Below are 17,736 nucleotides of genomic sequence, written 5' to 3' on the forward strand. Positions count from 1 at the left end.
AGATCGATAATTTAGGAATAATACGAAACCTTAGGTTTAAGTTCTTTTTAGGCATTTTCTGACCTGTTTTGATAGCTTTTTTTAATTTAAGGTTGCGGTGGAAGAACAGTTCAACATTTATTATTATTATTTTTCTTTTGTTTTTTTAAAATTTAATTAGCATTAATACAGTTTTTGCATATATGTAGGTATTGTTGAAGAATAAACTCTTATTATTATTATTATAATATAACTTTAAGATTTTGATTTTGTAATATTATTTTATTGATTAATATTTTTACTCCCACCCTAGTCTTTCATTCTTGCAAACTTATTTAATTTACTCCTTCAACGTACTTCTTTTGGAAAGTTACCTTAAATTAACGTACTCCCACATTTTCAAACCCTTTTTGAAAAGTAATGCGAGGCTAACTACACAACGTTCAATTCAGGGTGTAAGTACTTCCTATGTATTTGATGATTTTATTCACAAAATAAAGGGGTACTATTGGTTTCAGAAATGATTTTTGCTAATAATGAAGACTAAAAATAATTAAACGAAGAAAGCAACAATATAGATTAAACTAAAACTAGAACTAACACTAGAACTAGAAACTTTCGGATTAAGTCGTGCATCTTTCGAAAAAGTGTTTAACCCCTTATTGTGTTATGCAACCAATATACCATAATATTTGCTTTAAAACTGTTATAAATTTCTTTTTCACATACCTAGTGCAGGCTAAGTAAATCGATTTTGGCACTAATAATTAAAAATTTTATAATTTGTGGAATCTCTAAGTTATTAATTTATTAAGTATTTATTTTTATAAAGTTTTATTAAACAAATATTAGCGGCCAATTAACAATTACTATTTATTAAAATTTGTAATAAACAAATACAAAAAAAATCGCAATATCTTTAATTGTTCAGATGTACCTAGATAAATTGATATGTTATGATGTAAAAAATCTAAGTCCAAAGTCATGATATAATCAAATTGCACAAATCTCTTTTAACTTTTAACAATTTTTTTTTTCTGAATTAATAATTTGGGCTAATTTGAATTTAATGGGTAAAAAAACATAGGATTAAAATAAATTGTAATATATTTTTTTTATAAATACTACCCGGTATATAATTTATGTAATGTGATGGATATGAAAGCTTATTCAAAAGTATTTTTAGAAATAAAATCGCTTTGACTCTATTACCTGTTTGTTTAGATCCTTTCAACGATTTTCTTAATAGGAATTTTAATAAAAAATTACACGTTAATTATCAAAAACCATCCATCGTTTTTAATACCTAACAATCTTTTCCAATCATTTTATTTTCAAATTTACCTTTCGTTTCTCCAATTATCCATTCAGTGGAAAAAATTAATTGTTGCTCAATTAACCCTTTGGATGGCGATTGCCAACTGTTAATACTTCGTCGCAAACAAAATTGTTTGATCTTATTTTAAACAATTAGCAACTAAGGTGATAAATGCTAACTAAATTCTACGTTAAAAGAAGTTATTTGCGTAGAAAGTTACGTGTTTGAATTGTATCATTAAAAGATAATTATATAAATATTACCTACAAAGTGTAAAACCTAGAATTCTTTGAATTTTTATTAGCTATCTACGAAATATTTTAACATATTTAGCCTATGTTTATGATTTTTTCAGATACGTTAAAAATGATAATGACGCGATTCGTAAATGGTTTGTTAACAATCGGGGAAGGATGAGGAATACAAAATAGCGCTGTACGTCCGGTGGCAGCTTTAATAGCAAAACGAACGTTCGAAAGTGATTCAGTTTACAATTCGACGGCGAACTGGTAACATCACCTTTTACCAGAATATTTTTTCGAATTAAACGTGAAGTGCGAAACAATTCAATTTTTTATATTATTACCAAGGCATCAAAAGAAGTTCGTTTTAAAACAGATTCTCTTCATAAAAAATAATTTGGTAAGAAGATTTTCACGAATTAATTAACTATTAAAAAAAATTAAAATTCGGTTTTCTGAAAATGAATTAAAAGAGAGATTTTCGTACAAAGCAGGTGGTCTTATTTACTGTAATTAACTGTCAACATTTAAAAGGACGTTGCAACAGCGACGACCAAGTGTTAGCTCTCTCGTTTATGCATCTAATATTTACTGCATTATTCTGATTTGTATACGAAATGAAAGTGAAAGTTTGCAAATAATTTTAGAACGAAGTGCAAGAGAAAATGCGCTCGTGTTTCAATGAATATTTCAATGAAATATTTTGCATTTCTCTTAATTAACAAAAAAAAGTTAAAAACGTCTACATTTTTTTTAATCAAAATTTGAAAAGAGTCAATTTGTTTATAATTCCGATTAAATTATAAGAAATCGTTTAGAATCGATCAAAACGGTTCATAATCGGTTTAAATCATTTAAAATCCAATACAACTGTTAGAGGTGGTAAATTACCATAAATTTCTTTAGAATCGATTAAAAACAAATTGATTAAGCGATTCAATTAATTAAAATTCAATAAAATTACTTTAATAACTTTAGAAATCGTCTACGATTGCCTTAAAATCATTTTAAATGTTTATGACTGCATCTATAACCGATTAATATAATCTGAAGCCTTTTAAAATGGTTTTAATCTTCTTCATAGTATTTAGTTTATAGTCTTGTAATAAAAATAATAACTTTTCGAGGTGATAACTTCTTGCATTTATTATTTAGTTATTGATTATATTTCAGAAGAAGTTCTATAACATAGTGTCTTAAATTTCTAAATTGTAAAATGGTCAGATCTACAAAATCAGCATCTTATTGCTATCACAAGCTACGATACCAGAGTTATTCGTCTTTCAATATCATTATTAATAACATTATTACTTCGTGTTACAACTTGTAATGTGAGTTTTGTCGCAATTCTTGCTTGTGTTGGTATTGCAAATGTACAACTTTCATATTATGTATTATATTACTGAAAAACGTAGCTTTCCTAACAGGAAAAAAATCCAGGAATTAGCATGATGGGAGATGGTACAGCACCTAAGATATGAGTGTAAATGCAGCACATGAATTATTAACAAGGAGGTTGACAAGACATGGAGATCGATATCTCTAGATTTATCAAGGCGTCTTATATACTGTAACTAACAGAAATTGTAGGCTTAATGATGGGGCTCGGTGCATTCATCTTCAATCTGTCCAAAAACGAAAAATGCATTCCAAACATATTATCTTTTATTTGTGCATAATGTTAACAATTATTTGACTAAATTAATATAGTCTGAAGTCTGTCATGATAATGCCTTTAACCACAAAACCAAATGTGAACCAAAAGTGTAAAGGTACTATTTCTGGGCAGATGTCGACGGGTCTCTATACCATTTATTATCATAAGTCAAGTCGACCAACTTGTTAACAGTTTTGGATATATGGAATGCTGGGCTGTCAAATCAACATATTTGTAAATGAGATACACGATGAAATTTTACAGCTGTTGTTGAAATACAATTTACTCAAGTAATCGAATTGTGTACTTCGATAATCTTTTGTTCTCAATTTATAGATCGAGTAGACATTTTGTCAGGATAGTCCTAAATAAAAATCATGGAACTTCGAACCATTGTCTGTCTCAAACATATTCCAATTTCTAATTGACCCTCTATTTAGCATATTTATAATTATTTATTTTGAAATTTTAGTTTGCAGATTTAAAGCAGATAATCCTAACGAGTTGTTCAAATAAAAAGTTGTAGAACTTCTAACATGATTCGAAAAATCGTTGGCAACAATTTTGTGTTCAAAATTATTTTCGTTACAGCTAGTTGAACTTTTACTTGTATTTGAAATTCATTAAGCTTTAAGTTTGAGCCTTGACATGTTTCGCCTTTAATTCTTGTAATACGTCAGCATTCTCAATGAACTTATTTATGTATTCAAACGCTATATCATTTTATCATTATTTTATAACTTGATTTCATAAATAGTACAATTAAAAATTGTTTTAAACGCACTTTATGAATATTGATTTTCTTGTGTTTTCCTTCTAACTTCTTTGACACTATTTTTCTTCTTTCGTTTTATTATCGGCAACATCCTTACAGGTGTCATGTGAGGCATTCTTACAGGTTTCCACATGAGCCTCTATTTCTATATTTGTCATTCTAGATGAATACTGAATATATGTTGTTGTAGACTACAGTAAAAAACATACTTCATATAACATAGTTATATTAATAAACGGCGAGAGACTGAATTTTCCTAGATCTGGGCAATGGCACAAAACACCATTCCATAAATCCTGTTGCTGCTTGCATAAAGAAACTTACACTGACCTCGGCTGTATCTATCAACCTTGCATCTTGAAAGCATATATTGATTATATAACAGGTTATACATATACACCGCATATTATAGAAAAGCCATTTTTAAGTGTTCTACTCATTGCACAAGAATATACATATATCATTGATGTACAACAATGAATTTTAATGTTTTCGTTTGTAAACATTATCAAATTCCTTTGCATCTAGACCTCCTGATTGCTCCCCCTTTCATTTTTCCGTTTACTTTCTGTCTATAGAATTCTCAATTGATCTACATTTTGTAATAAATCATTAGTATTTAGAACACTTCTAAATCCTTCAGGTTTCGCGAATTGCAAGAAAGCTATGAGTATGATTGAATAAGATGTACCCAAAAAACGCTGAACGTCACAGGGGTCGATGATAGTGGTGCGTATGAAAGTCTCGTTTTTGAGAGTCTCGCATGGTCTCGTCTTGTTTTCGAGACGAGACATTACTCGGGCGGAGACTTAGACGATACTCAGGCAAGACAAGACGAGACTTTCATTGGTCCGCGTCTCGTGCATGAGGTCTTACGTCCCGTACGAGAGTCTCGCAGGTAAGTATTTCTGCAAATAATATCCAGTAATGATATGTTGAAAGTACCTCTTGAAGGTAGACATGGACTTGGTGCATTGTGTCAAAAGGTTGTTGATTTAAAACCATATGCTCTTGAGCACAAAGAATGGATACTGCTAGAAGAAGTGCATAAATTACTAGTCAACTTTCAAATACTTTCCAAGAAACTCGGAGGAGAGAAGTACGTCAAATTACCTATGGTGGTTGTATGTATCAATATACTAATAGATAATATTGAGAGCAAAATATTTGCATGGAACCGAAAGGCAGATCGAAACGAGGTCGAAGAGCAACTTATTGTTAGTTTTCAGGCTGGGAGAGACAAAATATTAAAGCATTATCGTAAAACTAATTAGATTTATGCTGCAGTTTTAATTCTCGATTCGCGGCATAAGATAGAAGTTTTTGATATGAGAAGATGGAGCCAAGAATTAAAAGAGACTTCGATCCAGAAATTTGAAAATGTATACAAAGCCTATTTCCATCAATAAGAAGGCCAGCGTTCGAAAGTAACGGTATTGGAGGAACGAGAAGATTCTAGAGCGGAAAAGTCGGATTTTGTAATTGATTTTGATGTTTTGTATGCAGTAAATCCTATGCCTCGGTGTAATAAAGACACAGATATATTACAATGGTGGAAAATTCATGCTTCTGTATTTCCTATTTTAAGTTTAATGGTACGAGATCTTGTAAGCATACCGGCTACTTCAGTCCCGGCGGAAAAATTATTCTCACGTGCTGCATTAACTATAAGAAAACATCGAAATCGCCTTAATAATAAATCTGCACGATGTTTGTTACGCCTAAACGATTGGGTGAAAAACAAAATCATTTGCGACCGACAGGGCTGATTCTCTCTTCCGACTCTTACATTATAGCAAGTATTTAAGTATTCCTTATTGCACTGAGACAATAAGATTATGCATGACGAGATTTCGATACTTTTATCAGACTCTCGTACGAGAAACGAGAAACGACTTATTATACACTTATTATACAAGACTTATTAGTTCATCGGCGAGACAAGACTTTATGAAAATCTCGTCTCGTTGGTCTCGTGCGAACCACTAGTCGTTTAATAGAGGATATATTAGACAAGAATTTAAAATGAGTTATACCTGGCAATTAATGTCTATTATAGCTTCTGTTGTTAGATTCGCAGATATCACAATAATTAAATAAATTTCTATTGATTGAAGCTTGTCAAATCACCGATCAACAATAGATATGCTTTAAAAGATACTGCGACATACAAATCTCATTTTAGAATAATTATTGGAACTTTTACACTTTTAGAAGGTAAATCTGCTTTTTGCAAGATTCTCACCTTTACTTTTTTACTGTTTCTAACCTGAACTAAATGTTTGCACTTTTACTTTCAAAATCACCATAATTAGGCAATTTAACAGTTGCTGTAGGATTCTTGACTTTTAAGAAAGGGGCAATGAGGACCGTTTGTCATACGTTCGGAAAAGGGAATCTTCCAACAACAATTAATCAAATGGCATATGTAAGGGATTGTAATAGGACTTCATTCGTTTTAATATCGAAAAATTAAATTTAATATCGTTTGGAGTTAATCGTATTTTGATTATTAAAAGCTTGAATTTATGAATATTGAAAGTAACTGTTAATCGTATCAGGAATGCCTATTGTAAAATGAACTTGTAGTAGGTAAAGTGCGAAATGGTTTCTGTCCTTTTTAATTTTGAATAGAGGCATTTAAATGGAATCTAGAAGTTATATGAAAAATTTTTGAAACTCTTAGTCATAAGAAAGATTTATAAAGCCGCGTTTATATTGGGAATGAGACTCCAGGAAATGTAGTGATCAAGAAGAGACAGAAGAGAGAGAAGGAAAAATGAAGAAATGAGTAGGAAGATATACGTTAAAAATCTATGATAGTAATAAATCAAACTAGTATTGATTTGATGAAGCAGAATTATCATTCAAAATGAGCTCTTTTTGTAGTGGTCTTTCTAATTTCATTATTTCAGTCTGAAGTTTTTCGATCGAATCCACCGATACGGCTCAATTTGCAATAATTTTAATATTATAAAGTTACTAAAGATGGGATTTCTAGAAAAGAAGTGTGATCGATTTTACTCATGGTCGTTCTGAACATATTTTTTCTCTATCTCTCTTAATATCTCTTATACTGGGGTGTCACCAAGCAAATATGCAAAAATATTTGCTATAAAGTGTTGCTTTGGACTAATTGAGTCTCCCTGTCGTTATATTGCTGGTAATTGCGATTTCCTGGCGGGATTCTTTAATCTTTAATGATATTAGACATGATATTTAATATGCTTGTGATAAACGCTGCATTGAATTGCTGGTGTTGCTTGACTTTAGAAAGATCTTTGATTTTAGACGCCAAACTCTCTCTTCTGCGTCTATTTTTGTTTTTCAATGTTTATGAATGAAGTTATCGATAACGTCTTCGTATCCATGATTTGTGCGATAATAATGTCCTGTGATGTGTCATAATAGTGTATGTATGATCTGGTTAGGTTACAACATATTACGCTATTCTAGAATCATTTACAGATGTTAACTTGCCAGAATCTTTCACAGATCAGGTGGAATCGATTTCATTGTGGAATTTGCAACAAAATGGTAATCATAAAGTCGTAAGACTTAAATCTTCAAACTTGGCTGTATTTATCATAAACTTATGCCTTGATTGTTTGTGTTACAAGTTCTAATAGCATGCCCTGACTTCATCTGAATTGGGTATACTTCGAACAAATTAGTTTGTTTTTCATATACTTTGAACTTTTTCAATTACATTTTGACTAAACGAAGTAATAGAAACTAATGAAGTTATTAATAAATAAGACAGTCCTAAGAATAGATTCTTCTATACTCAACTTTAATGTGTTGATAATGACATATTGAGCACTTTGTGAGGAGAGATATCAAAACAGGAAAGCGGCACCTATTATACATCCAAAGCAGTCTAACGATGATGGTGACTAACTTTCTATTAATGAAGGAAGATTGCTATGACTTTATGAACCGAGTGTTAAAAAAATTTGAAAGTCGCTGAATCTCTTAAAATCCGGAAAAATTTTTTAAAAGCACCAAAATTGAATTACTCAAAATTACGTAAAACTCAAGAGATTGTTTCAGTACATCTTAAATCGACATAAAACTAAACTAAAATGGTAATTTAAACCTTAATAAATTTGTTTCAAATTGTTTTAATTCCATTTAAAGAAGTTTATGTTAGTGCGAAAAATTCTCGAAATTGTTTTCGCTCCTTTTATTTTCTTTTAATTTGAGTTTAAGCAGGTCCCCAGTGTGTTTATATACTTTCACTTGTACCAAATGCGGTTCGCAATGCGTGTGGAAACGGAGCTTGACCCGTAATCGGTGCGATTAAGAGCTTTGTTATTGTTGTTGTTAAAAAAAGCTGCGAAGATAAAATTTTTCCACTCGCGTTGCATAACAAAAAAACTGCAATGAATTACATAAAATTGATTTTCATTTTCGTTGGATAATTCGTTTTTTAAAAAACGTTTTCTTGATGAATAACTGTACTCTTAGTTATTTCTTTACTATTAGAGTGTCGACAAAACACTCTAATCTATTGCTTTCACTTGGCGAAGCCTAAAGCAGTGTCAGATTTCTGAGTTTTTTATTCAAAACGTAACGCGGAAGTTGACTGAAACGAAACGTGGTGTTTTATTATTGTAGATGAAATCAAGGACGTGATCTTTTCTAGTTTTTTTTTGTTTTGAACAATTTTTAACTTTCTACGAAATCTTAAAGTTCATGATTTGGTTATTTTGGGATTAAAAGTATGTAAATTACACTCAAAAGCGTTATGTAACCATTAAAATCGTTAAAAATGGTTAGACTTAAATTTGTTTTTTGGCTAATAATAACGATTAATAAGAATAATTTAATAAATCTAATAAGATATTGAAAGTATATCAAGTTGTATAACATTTAATAATCATTAAATTTAATTTAAATTGAGTTAATTAAAGATTTAAATTTCAATTTGAATTATTTTTAGCATAATTAACACGGTTATGAAGTTTTTTTTTTGAACATCGCATACATCGGGCTTAAATAAACATTATCTAATGAAAAAGTAAATATTGATTCATTGCACTGTTTGGTGCTTAGTAAAACAATTTATCTAAACGAAAGGTGTTAAATTTATACATAATAAAAATTTTTGAACATTTTCGTGAATATTCTTTTATTGTGATAACTAGAAAAGAAATGTAACAGGGTAATTAAAAATCAATTAAGACCTAAAGAAAGTTAAAAAGGAAGAAGGAAAATGCAATTCCGTTATTATTACAAAATGATTACTGCTGATGCATTTTAGAAAGGTAACATCGAAACCGCAGCAAAGAAAATCTCCTCTAATCTTTTCCATATTCTTTATAATAAAGTGAAAGCGTAAGCAATCTTTTCCCCGGTGATTACAACAATAATATGAATCGCTGATTGAGTTTATTGGGATGTGTACACATAGTATTTTTTAAATTGAGGCCGTTAATAAACTAGAAATAAATTGGAAGCGAAAATCTCTCTATTACTTTCAATTTTCTATCATTTTTGTAATTACTATTATTATTAATCTAATCGATGCATGCGCAATTATTAACCTGAAACAAACTTGTTTATTCCAGACAAATTAATAAGTGATTACTTAAGATGGATTTTAGCAAAAGTGTAATTGGTAATTGGTACAAGGGTAAAAAAATTTTTATAACCGGAGGAACTGGTTTTATGGGTAAAGTCCTTATTGAAAAATTACTATTTGCATGTCGCGAAGTGGACACTTTATATGTTCTTATGAGATCGAAACGAGGAAAGTCTATGGAGAAGAGGCTCGAAGCTATGTGGGAGTTACCGGTAAGTTGAGAATAAAGAGAAAGTGTGTTATTTATTTACGATGTTTACAAATTCAAAAAATTGTTTATGGCAATACGTTGCAATTTAAATCGAAATAAGAGAACATAAAATTACTTCATCATATTAACAAATAATTATTTAAAAGCAGTTTACTTTAGAAACTTAAATCAACTCTGTAATCGCAGTTGAGAAATCTGCGAATTCGAATTTACCACAATGTTTTCGACTTCAGGAATGCAGCTCAAATATTCCAATGAAGTCTGTCGTTAATAAGATAACGATGTCGCAAAAGTATCGATTTCATTGTTGTTTACCTTGATAACTTTCTTATCACAAGAAAAGTTAACAATAATACCTAAATCATCTCATAATTTTATTCGAGATATTAAATCAATTTGGTGTTATTATTGATCTATGTATCAATGGTCTACCTTTCACAGAAAGTTGTTAGAAATTTATCTCTCAATCAAACACTTTAGACATTTATTAGATTGTGAATTCATTGTATTCACAGTTCTTAAGACCACAACAAGCCTGTTATTTAACGTGACATACAATTGACATCGAATACTTAATTCCTAATTCTTTTCCTTAACCTTAGCATGTCATCTTATTATAAATATAATTATAAACTAAATTTATTGAAAAAAAAAATTGTTTAGATCAAATAAAAAAAAAATATCTAATGCAACGAGGAATACAATTAAAAGGCACTTCAAGAAAGTTCCCACCCTCAAGATAAAAATACAACAACAAAAGTGTTTAAGTATTATCTCAGCTCTAAAACAACATGTTGAAAACATGATTGCAGCATTACTTAACCTAACCTAATCCATTGATAACAATGTTCTGAAAGTAACGATCTGCGTTTACGATGGTTCTACAATTGGATTCAAGGGATTCTTTTAGTCATTTTTAACGTTTTTATATAAATATCGTACAAGGTCATTTGGAAATGTTTCAAAAAGATAACAGAAAGCTAAATATAAATGTTGTGGGAGACTTATGTTAGAGACTCTTATGCCAAAACATAGAACTAATGATTATCGAAAAGGATTCCACCAGATTTATCAATAACTCACTGTTGTATTGGATAAATGTTATACCAAGTTTAAATATTAAGGAAATCAAAAAGGTTTGAATGTGTCTGTATTATTAGCGATGAATAAACCAACATTCGTCATCAAATAGTAATAAATTATGTGATTGACAACTACCAATGATTATTACTGCAATTTTTCCAATGTTACCAGGCTGGTTTTATTGGGACCATAAAATGTAATTGTTGTCATCACGAACAAGGCGAAAGATATGGTAACTGCTAGACATAAAATTGAAAAAATGTTTTTATATATAGAGTAATAATTAATAGATCAAGTAATAACGTTGTTTAAGCTAGTTTGTAACAAAATAAGAAGATTCACAAACGAAGCTATCTACAGCAAATAATCTCTTTTATAAATACACAATCACTTTGACACATTCAAAACACTCTCTTTACGATAGAAGACATACAGTTGCATTCTGTTAAAAAAGCTATCCCTATTCATACCGATTGAATGAGATTATTGACTTGTAATTTTTTGAAACTACATTGTATAATATTTTGGCTGAAATAACAAATTACACAATTAAAGGCATGTTATAGGGCAGCAAATTGCATATTAGCAAGTTATGATGATTTACATATTATCCGAAAAGCGACTGACGATGAAAATTAATAAATGAAATTTCGCAAAAAATTGATGCTATTTTTGTGTTTATCACTGAATCTATGTATGCAGAATGTATTTGCTTAACATTTGCAAATTGTAGGAGATGATTCTTTAATCAAATTTTAAAGGTAGTCTCTGGAAAGACTTTCGTATCTTTGATTTAATTCCAACAGCATAATATCCAAAAATTATTCGTTTTTAGGAGAATATCAGCGAGATAAAAAGATAGTGGATATGTTAAGTAATTTGGAAGGGAAGATTACATTACTCAATACATACTCTATTATGATCAGAACTTACTTTCCAAATTTCATTAAATGTTTCTGAGAAGATAAAATCAAACCAAATTTTTTACCATTTTCTTAAAAACATTCAAAGCCGCCATTATATCTTGTTCGTCCACTTATTGATCAACTGAGAATGTGATTCCGTTCACAAGTTGTAAGGCAGCGTGTCAGTAAGCATATAATTGTAAACAGTAAAGCCACTTAATTGTAATGTAAAGCAGTTTATGCTATGTGATTCACTCGTTTATACATAATAGTTATAATTTTGAAATAAGGTATCGTTATAAACGAATATTTTACAATCTATTCCATATGGCAATGATTTTCACAGAAAAATCTATTGTAGAACGATGCTAAAACTTCCTGATTTTCGAGTTAAAGTTGGATGTCTCTGTTAGGCTTCTAAAACCGACGAAACTTCTGCTATTGCTAGGCTAGCTAGTATTAGAAAAATATGCCTATTTCCTTAGCTAACAGTTATTTTTGAATTAAATGTTTCCATAAAAGTGGATACATCTGGAATTTTCAGGTTTTTGTAGTAAGTGCAAATTGAATCTATTTAACATCGATTCTTAAATGATTCAAATTTATTGTTCTCAATTATTTCATTTGTCTTAACTTTCAGTATTTTCTTTTGATAACAATTTCTCTCTGCCAAGGAGTCAAACCTGTGGAGTAAATGTGTTCAGCAAAGTTTTCTCTAATTGTAGAAGCAATCTGTGGACTTTGGAATAGGTTGTGTAATAAAAATGGTCGCATTTTTCTTGCATATTTTGTATTATATTGTCTTCGCTTATTTCAGCTGAAAAATTCTGTAAATAGTTGTGTAGTACACAAGCACTTTTCACAACACATAAAGTTTCGAACATGTCGGAGTCATTATCAGAATTAGATTCTGAATTCAAATTTATTAACATAGCAGAAATATTTATCACCTTTTTATCATTTTTATTCAGCATCGAAATTGTGACTATCCATGTTCCGGAATAACTAAGATGTGTTGCACTATAACTTATACTATAAATCTACAGTGAGCATGTAAATTCAAGGGTTGTTATAGGGTGAGTCAGATAGAATGGGAATCTGTCAATAATCTCTCCGTTGGGTTGGGTTGGGTTGGGCCAGGTAACTGTTTTGCCACGTCCTTTCGCGATTTGCCTGCTGCGAAATCGATCTAAAATAACAATAAGGAAGACGACCACAATTTTGAAAATTACAAATGTAAACATTGTGGTCTAGTAGACTTCAAAACAACATGAGTTGTACATTACAAGACTTATAGAAAATTGTTAGGAAATAATCTTAGTGCAAAGCTTTCCCAAGCGTACCAACTGAATTAACATGAAAGTGTGATATTCCTAAGAGATTATTTTCTTATTTTGTAAATAAAAAAATTGATAAGAATGTCTGACATATTAAAATTACTGCGACGAATGATGTAAGAATGCCCAATACCTTGCAACAAATTCAAAAAAACTTAGAATTTCGTAGTATAGTTGTGTATTTTCGTAGTATATTTTTTTAGTATCAGTTCAGTGCCGACACTTGCAAGAAAATGATGGTTATTAAGGTCTTCTGCTGCCTAACGAACCCTGCAGTTCTCGCTTCTCTTCATCGACGCTTTTCGTTCGTATTGATTAATAAAGCAATCAAATGAAATAGACTAGCTTGGTTGGCTTATCGATCTCAATCTTGGCATTTTTTTTCCTTAATCGTTTTGAATCAAACCAAACAAATTATCTTAAAAAATGATGTTAGTTGTTTTTTAATATTGTTTTCAAAGTTGCGATCATCTTGAAAACAACAACCTATTTACTTATTTACTAAATCTGAGGTTATTGCCGTAATTACTAAGTGACCAATTATTTCGATAAAAATATATAGATTTAATGAAATAAAATTACACCTATTTCACAAGATTTATTAAATGGAGGTTATTTACAAGTTAGAATGTTTTCATGAACAAGTATTCTCCGTTATTTCTTTATATCTGCAATTACATAAACGATATCCCAGTATATTGAAACTGATAAAACTGCTTAATTACTTCTACAAGGTGATATCTAAAGTTTAAATGATAATAATATTCATTTGAAATTATATACAAATTATTTAAGATTACCTCAGAATGATTAAAAACTATAAAATCGATTAAGTATTTATAAATTATTTAGGAGTTACCAATTTACGAAAACGATTTTGTCCCTTTAACCCAGAAAAAAAGTGAAAGTATGGAAAATTTCCCATGTTTTTAAGTTAAAAAAAATAAAATTGATGTGTTGTGATACTTAAATAAAAAAAGGGTCAATATTTCAAGTTCATGTAGAAAGTTGAAACTTGTTTTTTAAACTTGCAGCTTTTTTTATGCAATTTCGTTACTGATTAATTACAAAATAATTATAGGTGGAAACAAATTAAAGGAAAATAACGAAAACATCATTATAATTTATCTTATTTTTCATTTTATTTTTAGGCTTTTGAAAGAGTTAAAGGAACAGACGAAAATTTATTATCAAAAGTAATCCCACTAAACGGTGATCTATCAAGTGAAAATTTGGGTTTAAGCCCCGAAGATGTCAACAAAATTGTTAACGAAGTTTCCGTCGTTTTTCATTTTGCCGCAACGTTAAAATTAGAGGCTACTTTAAAGGATGCGATAGAAATGAATACATCCGGTACTCAAAGGGTCATTGATTTGGCTAAAAAAATTAAAAACTTAGACGCCTTCGTTCATTTAAGTACTGCGTTTTGCTCGGCTGATCTCGATGTATTCGAAGAAAAAATTTACGAATCGCCAGATAATCCAAGGGATGTTATCAAAATGACTCAATGGATGAAAAACGAAGCTGTTGTTAAAGCTACCCCAAGTATAATTGCACCTCATCCAAATACTTATACTTACAGTAAACGATTGGCTGAATCTTTGGTTGCAAATGAATTGGAAAATATGAGAGTTTGTATTGTTAGACCATCAATTGGTAATTTCTTAATATTTACTGTTTGGATTATGCATAATTATTTTTTATTTTGCAGTTACTCCAGCTGGTTTAGAACCAGTTCCTGGTTGGGTTGATAGTTTAAATGGACCAATTGGAATTTTGGTAGCTGGTGGAAAAGGAGTTTTAAGAACAATGCATTGTAAAGCTGAAAATAGTGCTCACGTTGTTCCTGTTGACATTGCTATCAATTCTATTATTGTAGCTGCTTGGAAATTAGGTTCTGCACCAGAAAAGTAAGATGCTTTTAAATTATATTATAAATGAACAAAAAACCACCGCACAAAAACCATCACATACGTCTTATAATTTACTTAGCTGTGTTTTTACACTATATTTTGTTTTGAATATGAAAATGAATACGTTATAACATCATTTCAAATATATTATAGATATACTACACTGCTCATAAGTATAAAAAAAGTATATGACAAGATATTTTAGAAATGTTATAAAAAAAAAATTAATTTCATCTAAAAAGTTATCGGCGAAAAATACGTTTTATGTATTTTAAAGTGTTAATTTTCTCTCGGTGCAATATAATTACTCAGAACTCAATATGATAATTTAATTTAACACGCAATGATGTTCGTTCTCATTACGCAATCAAATAATCATACATTGGAAAATTGCAAATGAACTAAGTATGTGGAATTAATCAAATTAATTTTAATGAACTCAATTAATCTCAATGTAATCAAGAATTTATGCCCATTTTTAGATTTAGATTATTAGTTTATAACGTAAACTCTATTAAATAATTTAAAAATTATTTAATAATAAATACTTTCTTTTCTTCAGTTTTTGTCGATTCTTCTCCAATCCAGCAGAATGTGGATTGTGGAAGATGCAATTTGACAAGTTTTAGGTTGAGGAGGTCCTGATGAGCATCAGGATTACTGACAGTATTGGTAGTGATGGTATTCCATCAATTTTAATCAAGGAATGTTCACACTCTCTGTCCCTTCTTTTAATTATTTTATTTAACGCTTCATTAGTAATGGGTCTTTCCTTCATTGTAGAAGCGGGATTTTAATCTTCCCATTTTTAATTCTGGGGACCGTGGTATTATATCTGATTACCGCCCCATATATATTTTGCGAGCATTTAGGAAAGTCTTTGAGAAAGCGGTTTAAGCACGTCTATTTTTTGCCCTTAAGTCTAAAATCAAAGAAGGTTGAGAGAAACTTGTTTGAATATACTCAGTATATCCTATCTTCTCTGGTTCTTCACTTGTTTCTTAGTGATAACGTAGCTTTTCTGCCAAAAAGCCAATACAGGTGTCTAAATTTAATATTAAGTTCCTTATTATTAAGTTATGCTCAGTAAAGTTTATGTATGTCGATTTATTTGTATTTAATTTTATTGGCCATCGTTTGGTCCAGTTTTCTGCTGAATTCAAGGCCAATTGTTTAGCAAAAACTTATTTGCTGCAACTACTTCATTTTCTGCAACAGCCAAGATCGCTGTGTCGTCTGCAAATGTAGCTGTTAAAGTTTCTGGTATTTAAGGAAGGTCGAATGTGTAGAGTAAGTACAGTGTTGGGCCAAGTTTAAAAAATCGCTCTTTGCTGCAGTTAGTAGTGTGTTGCCTTGGTCGTTCATTTGATATGTGATATTTATATCACCTAGACTTAGTTTTATTTTTCTCCTTTTGATTCACTTTTATACCATTATTATTATTATTGTGAACTGTAATTTAACTAGTATACAACTGGTTGTTCGTGGTACAGTGTTATTGGGTTCGACCTGTTTCTGTACCGACTTGAGACAAATAAAAAAAATAAATAAATAAATAAAAATTATTTGTTTTAGACCCAAAGAAGTACCTGTTTACAATTTAACCAACGATGACGTTTTAAAATTAACTTGGGGAGATGTCTTGAACGTTGGAAGACGAAACTTTTATGATTACCCATTTGAAATGCAAGTTTGGTACCCAGACGGTACTTTACAGTCCAATTATTACGTCCATTTCTTTTGGACTATTTTTATTCATTGGTTACCAGCACTTTTAATTGATGGATTAATGTTTATATTTCGACAAAAAAGATTGTAAGTATTACAAAAAAATGATACTTTTATCCCGCAGAATATTGCGTACAACTCGATTTGGTGGCGGTTAAATTAATCCACAATTATAATTTTTAGTATGATTCGAATACAAAAAAAGATTTATGATGGTTTAGAATTGTTACAATTTTTCACTACGAGAGAATGGAAATTTAAAAGTGAAAATTTCTTAGCATTGGTTAACGAGTTAAATCCCACAGACAAAGAATTATATCCTATGGATTACCATTTATATCCGATTGATAAATATATGGTTTATTGCATTTTGGGAGCCCGTCAATATACAATGAAAGAAAATTTGAAGTCTTTAGGAAGATGTCGTGTTCAACTTAGAATGTAATAAGCGTTTTGATAAAATGTGGCGAAAAATTTATTTTGTTTTTTATTTTTAGATTATACGTGGTGGACAAATTATTCAAACTATTGCTTATGTATGGATTCTTTTGCTTGGCGTGGTCTTATTCTGATACTGTAAAGTATTTAGTGGAAATCTTTCGGGAATACGCTAAAAATTTACCTATTTTAAGTAAAGCTCTCTCTGAAAAACAAGGTATTTAAAGCTCAAAAAATGTTTTAATCGCAATATTTTATATTTTTATGGTGAAAACATGATTAATTATTAGAATACCTTTGTTTGTATAAAAATTGTTTATTTGCTCACTTTGTTGTATATTTTTAATAAATTTTTTTAAATTAAAAGAAAACTTTTATTTTTAAAATGTACAAATATTTTTAAATTTATAGCATGAGATATATGCTTACATATTTTGTGCAATTAATACGTTGTTAATTGACAAAATGTAATAAATGACACTAGTTATTTAAATGAAAGTAGAATCTTAAAGTCATAAATCCTTTTTTGACTCCTACTATTTGCCCATATCGACCAAATTTAT

The 17,736-nt window shown here is 29.9% G+C and overlaps 1 protein-coding gene across 1 annotated transcript; it reads left to right on the plus strand.

Moving 5' to 3' along the window:
• The first annotated feature begins 1,752 nt into the window (after positions 1–1,752).
• On the plus strand, positions 1,753–17,489 carry LOC111421191 (putative fatty acyl-CoA reductase CG5065). Its single transcript, XM_023054339.2, has 7 exons — positions 1,753–1,939; positions 9,545–9,770; positions 14,246–14,750; positions 14,806–15,004; positions 16,583–16,822; positions 16,919–17,176; positions 17,233–17,489. Exons 2-7 carry the CDS (start codon positions 9,570–9,572, stop codon positions 17,396–17,398), a joined length of 1,569 nt encoding a protein of 522 aa, XP_022910107.1. The 5' UTR covers positions 1,753–1,939; positions 9,545–9,569; the 3' UTR covers positions 17,399–17,489.
• Positions 17,490–17,736: the final 247 nt, after the last annotated feature.

This window comes from Onthophagus taurus, chromosome 1 (assembly GCF_036711975.1).
Source record: "Onthophagus taurus isolate NC chromosome 1, IU_Otau_3.0, whole genome shotgun sequence".
NCBI lineage: Eukaryota > Metazoa > Arthropoda > Insecta > Coleoptera > Scarabaeidae > Onthophagus > Onthophagus taurus.

What these genes read in the sequence shown, in the direction of transcription:
- LOC111421191 (XM_023054339.2), top strand. Translation starts at nt 9,570, where the DNA reads ATGGATTTTAGCAAAAGTGTAATTGGTAATTGGTACAAGGGTAAAAAA. An exon ending in TATTGTTAGACCATCAATTG is followed by an intron (nt 14,751 to 14,805) that starts GTAATTTCTTAA and finishes TTTATTTTGCAG; the next exon opens with TTACTCCAGCTGGTTTAGAA. An exon ending in ATATTTCGACAAAAAAGATT is followed by an intron (nt 16,823 to 16,918) that starts GTAAGTATTACA and finishes TATAATTTTTAG; the next exon opens with TATGATTCGAATACAAAAAA.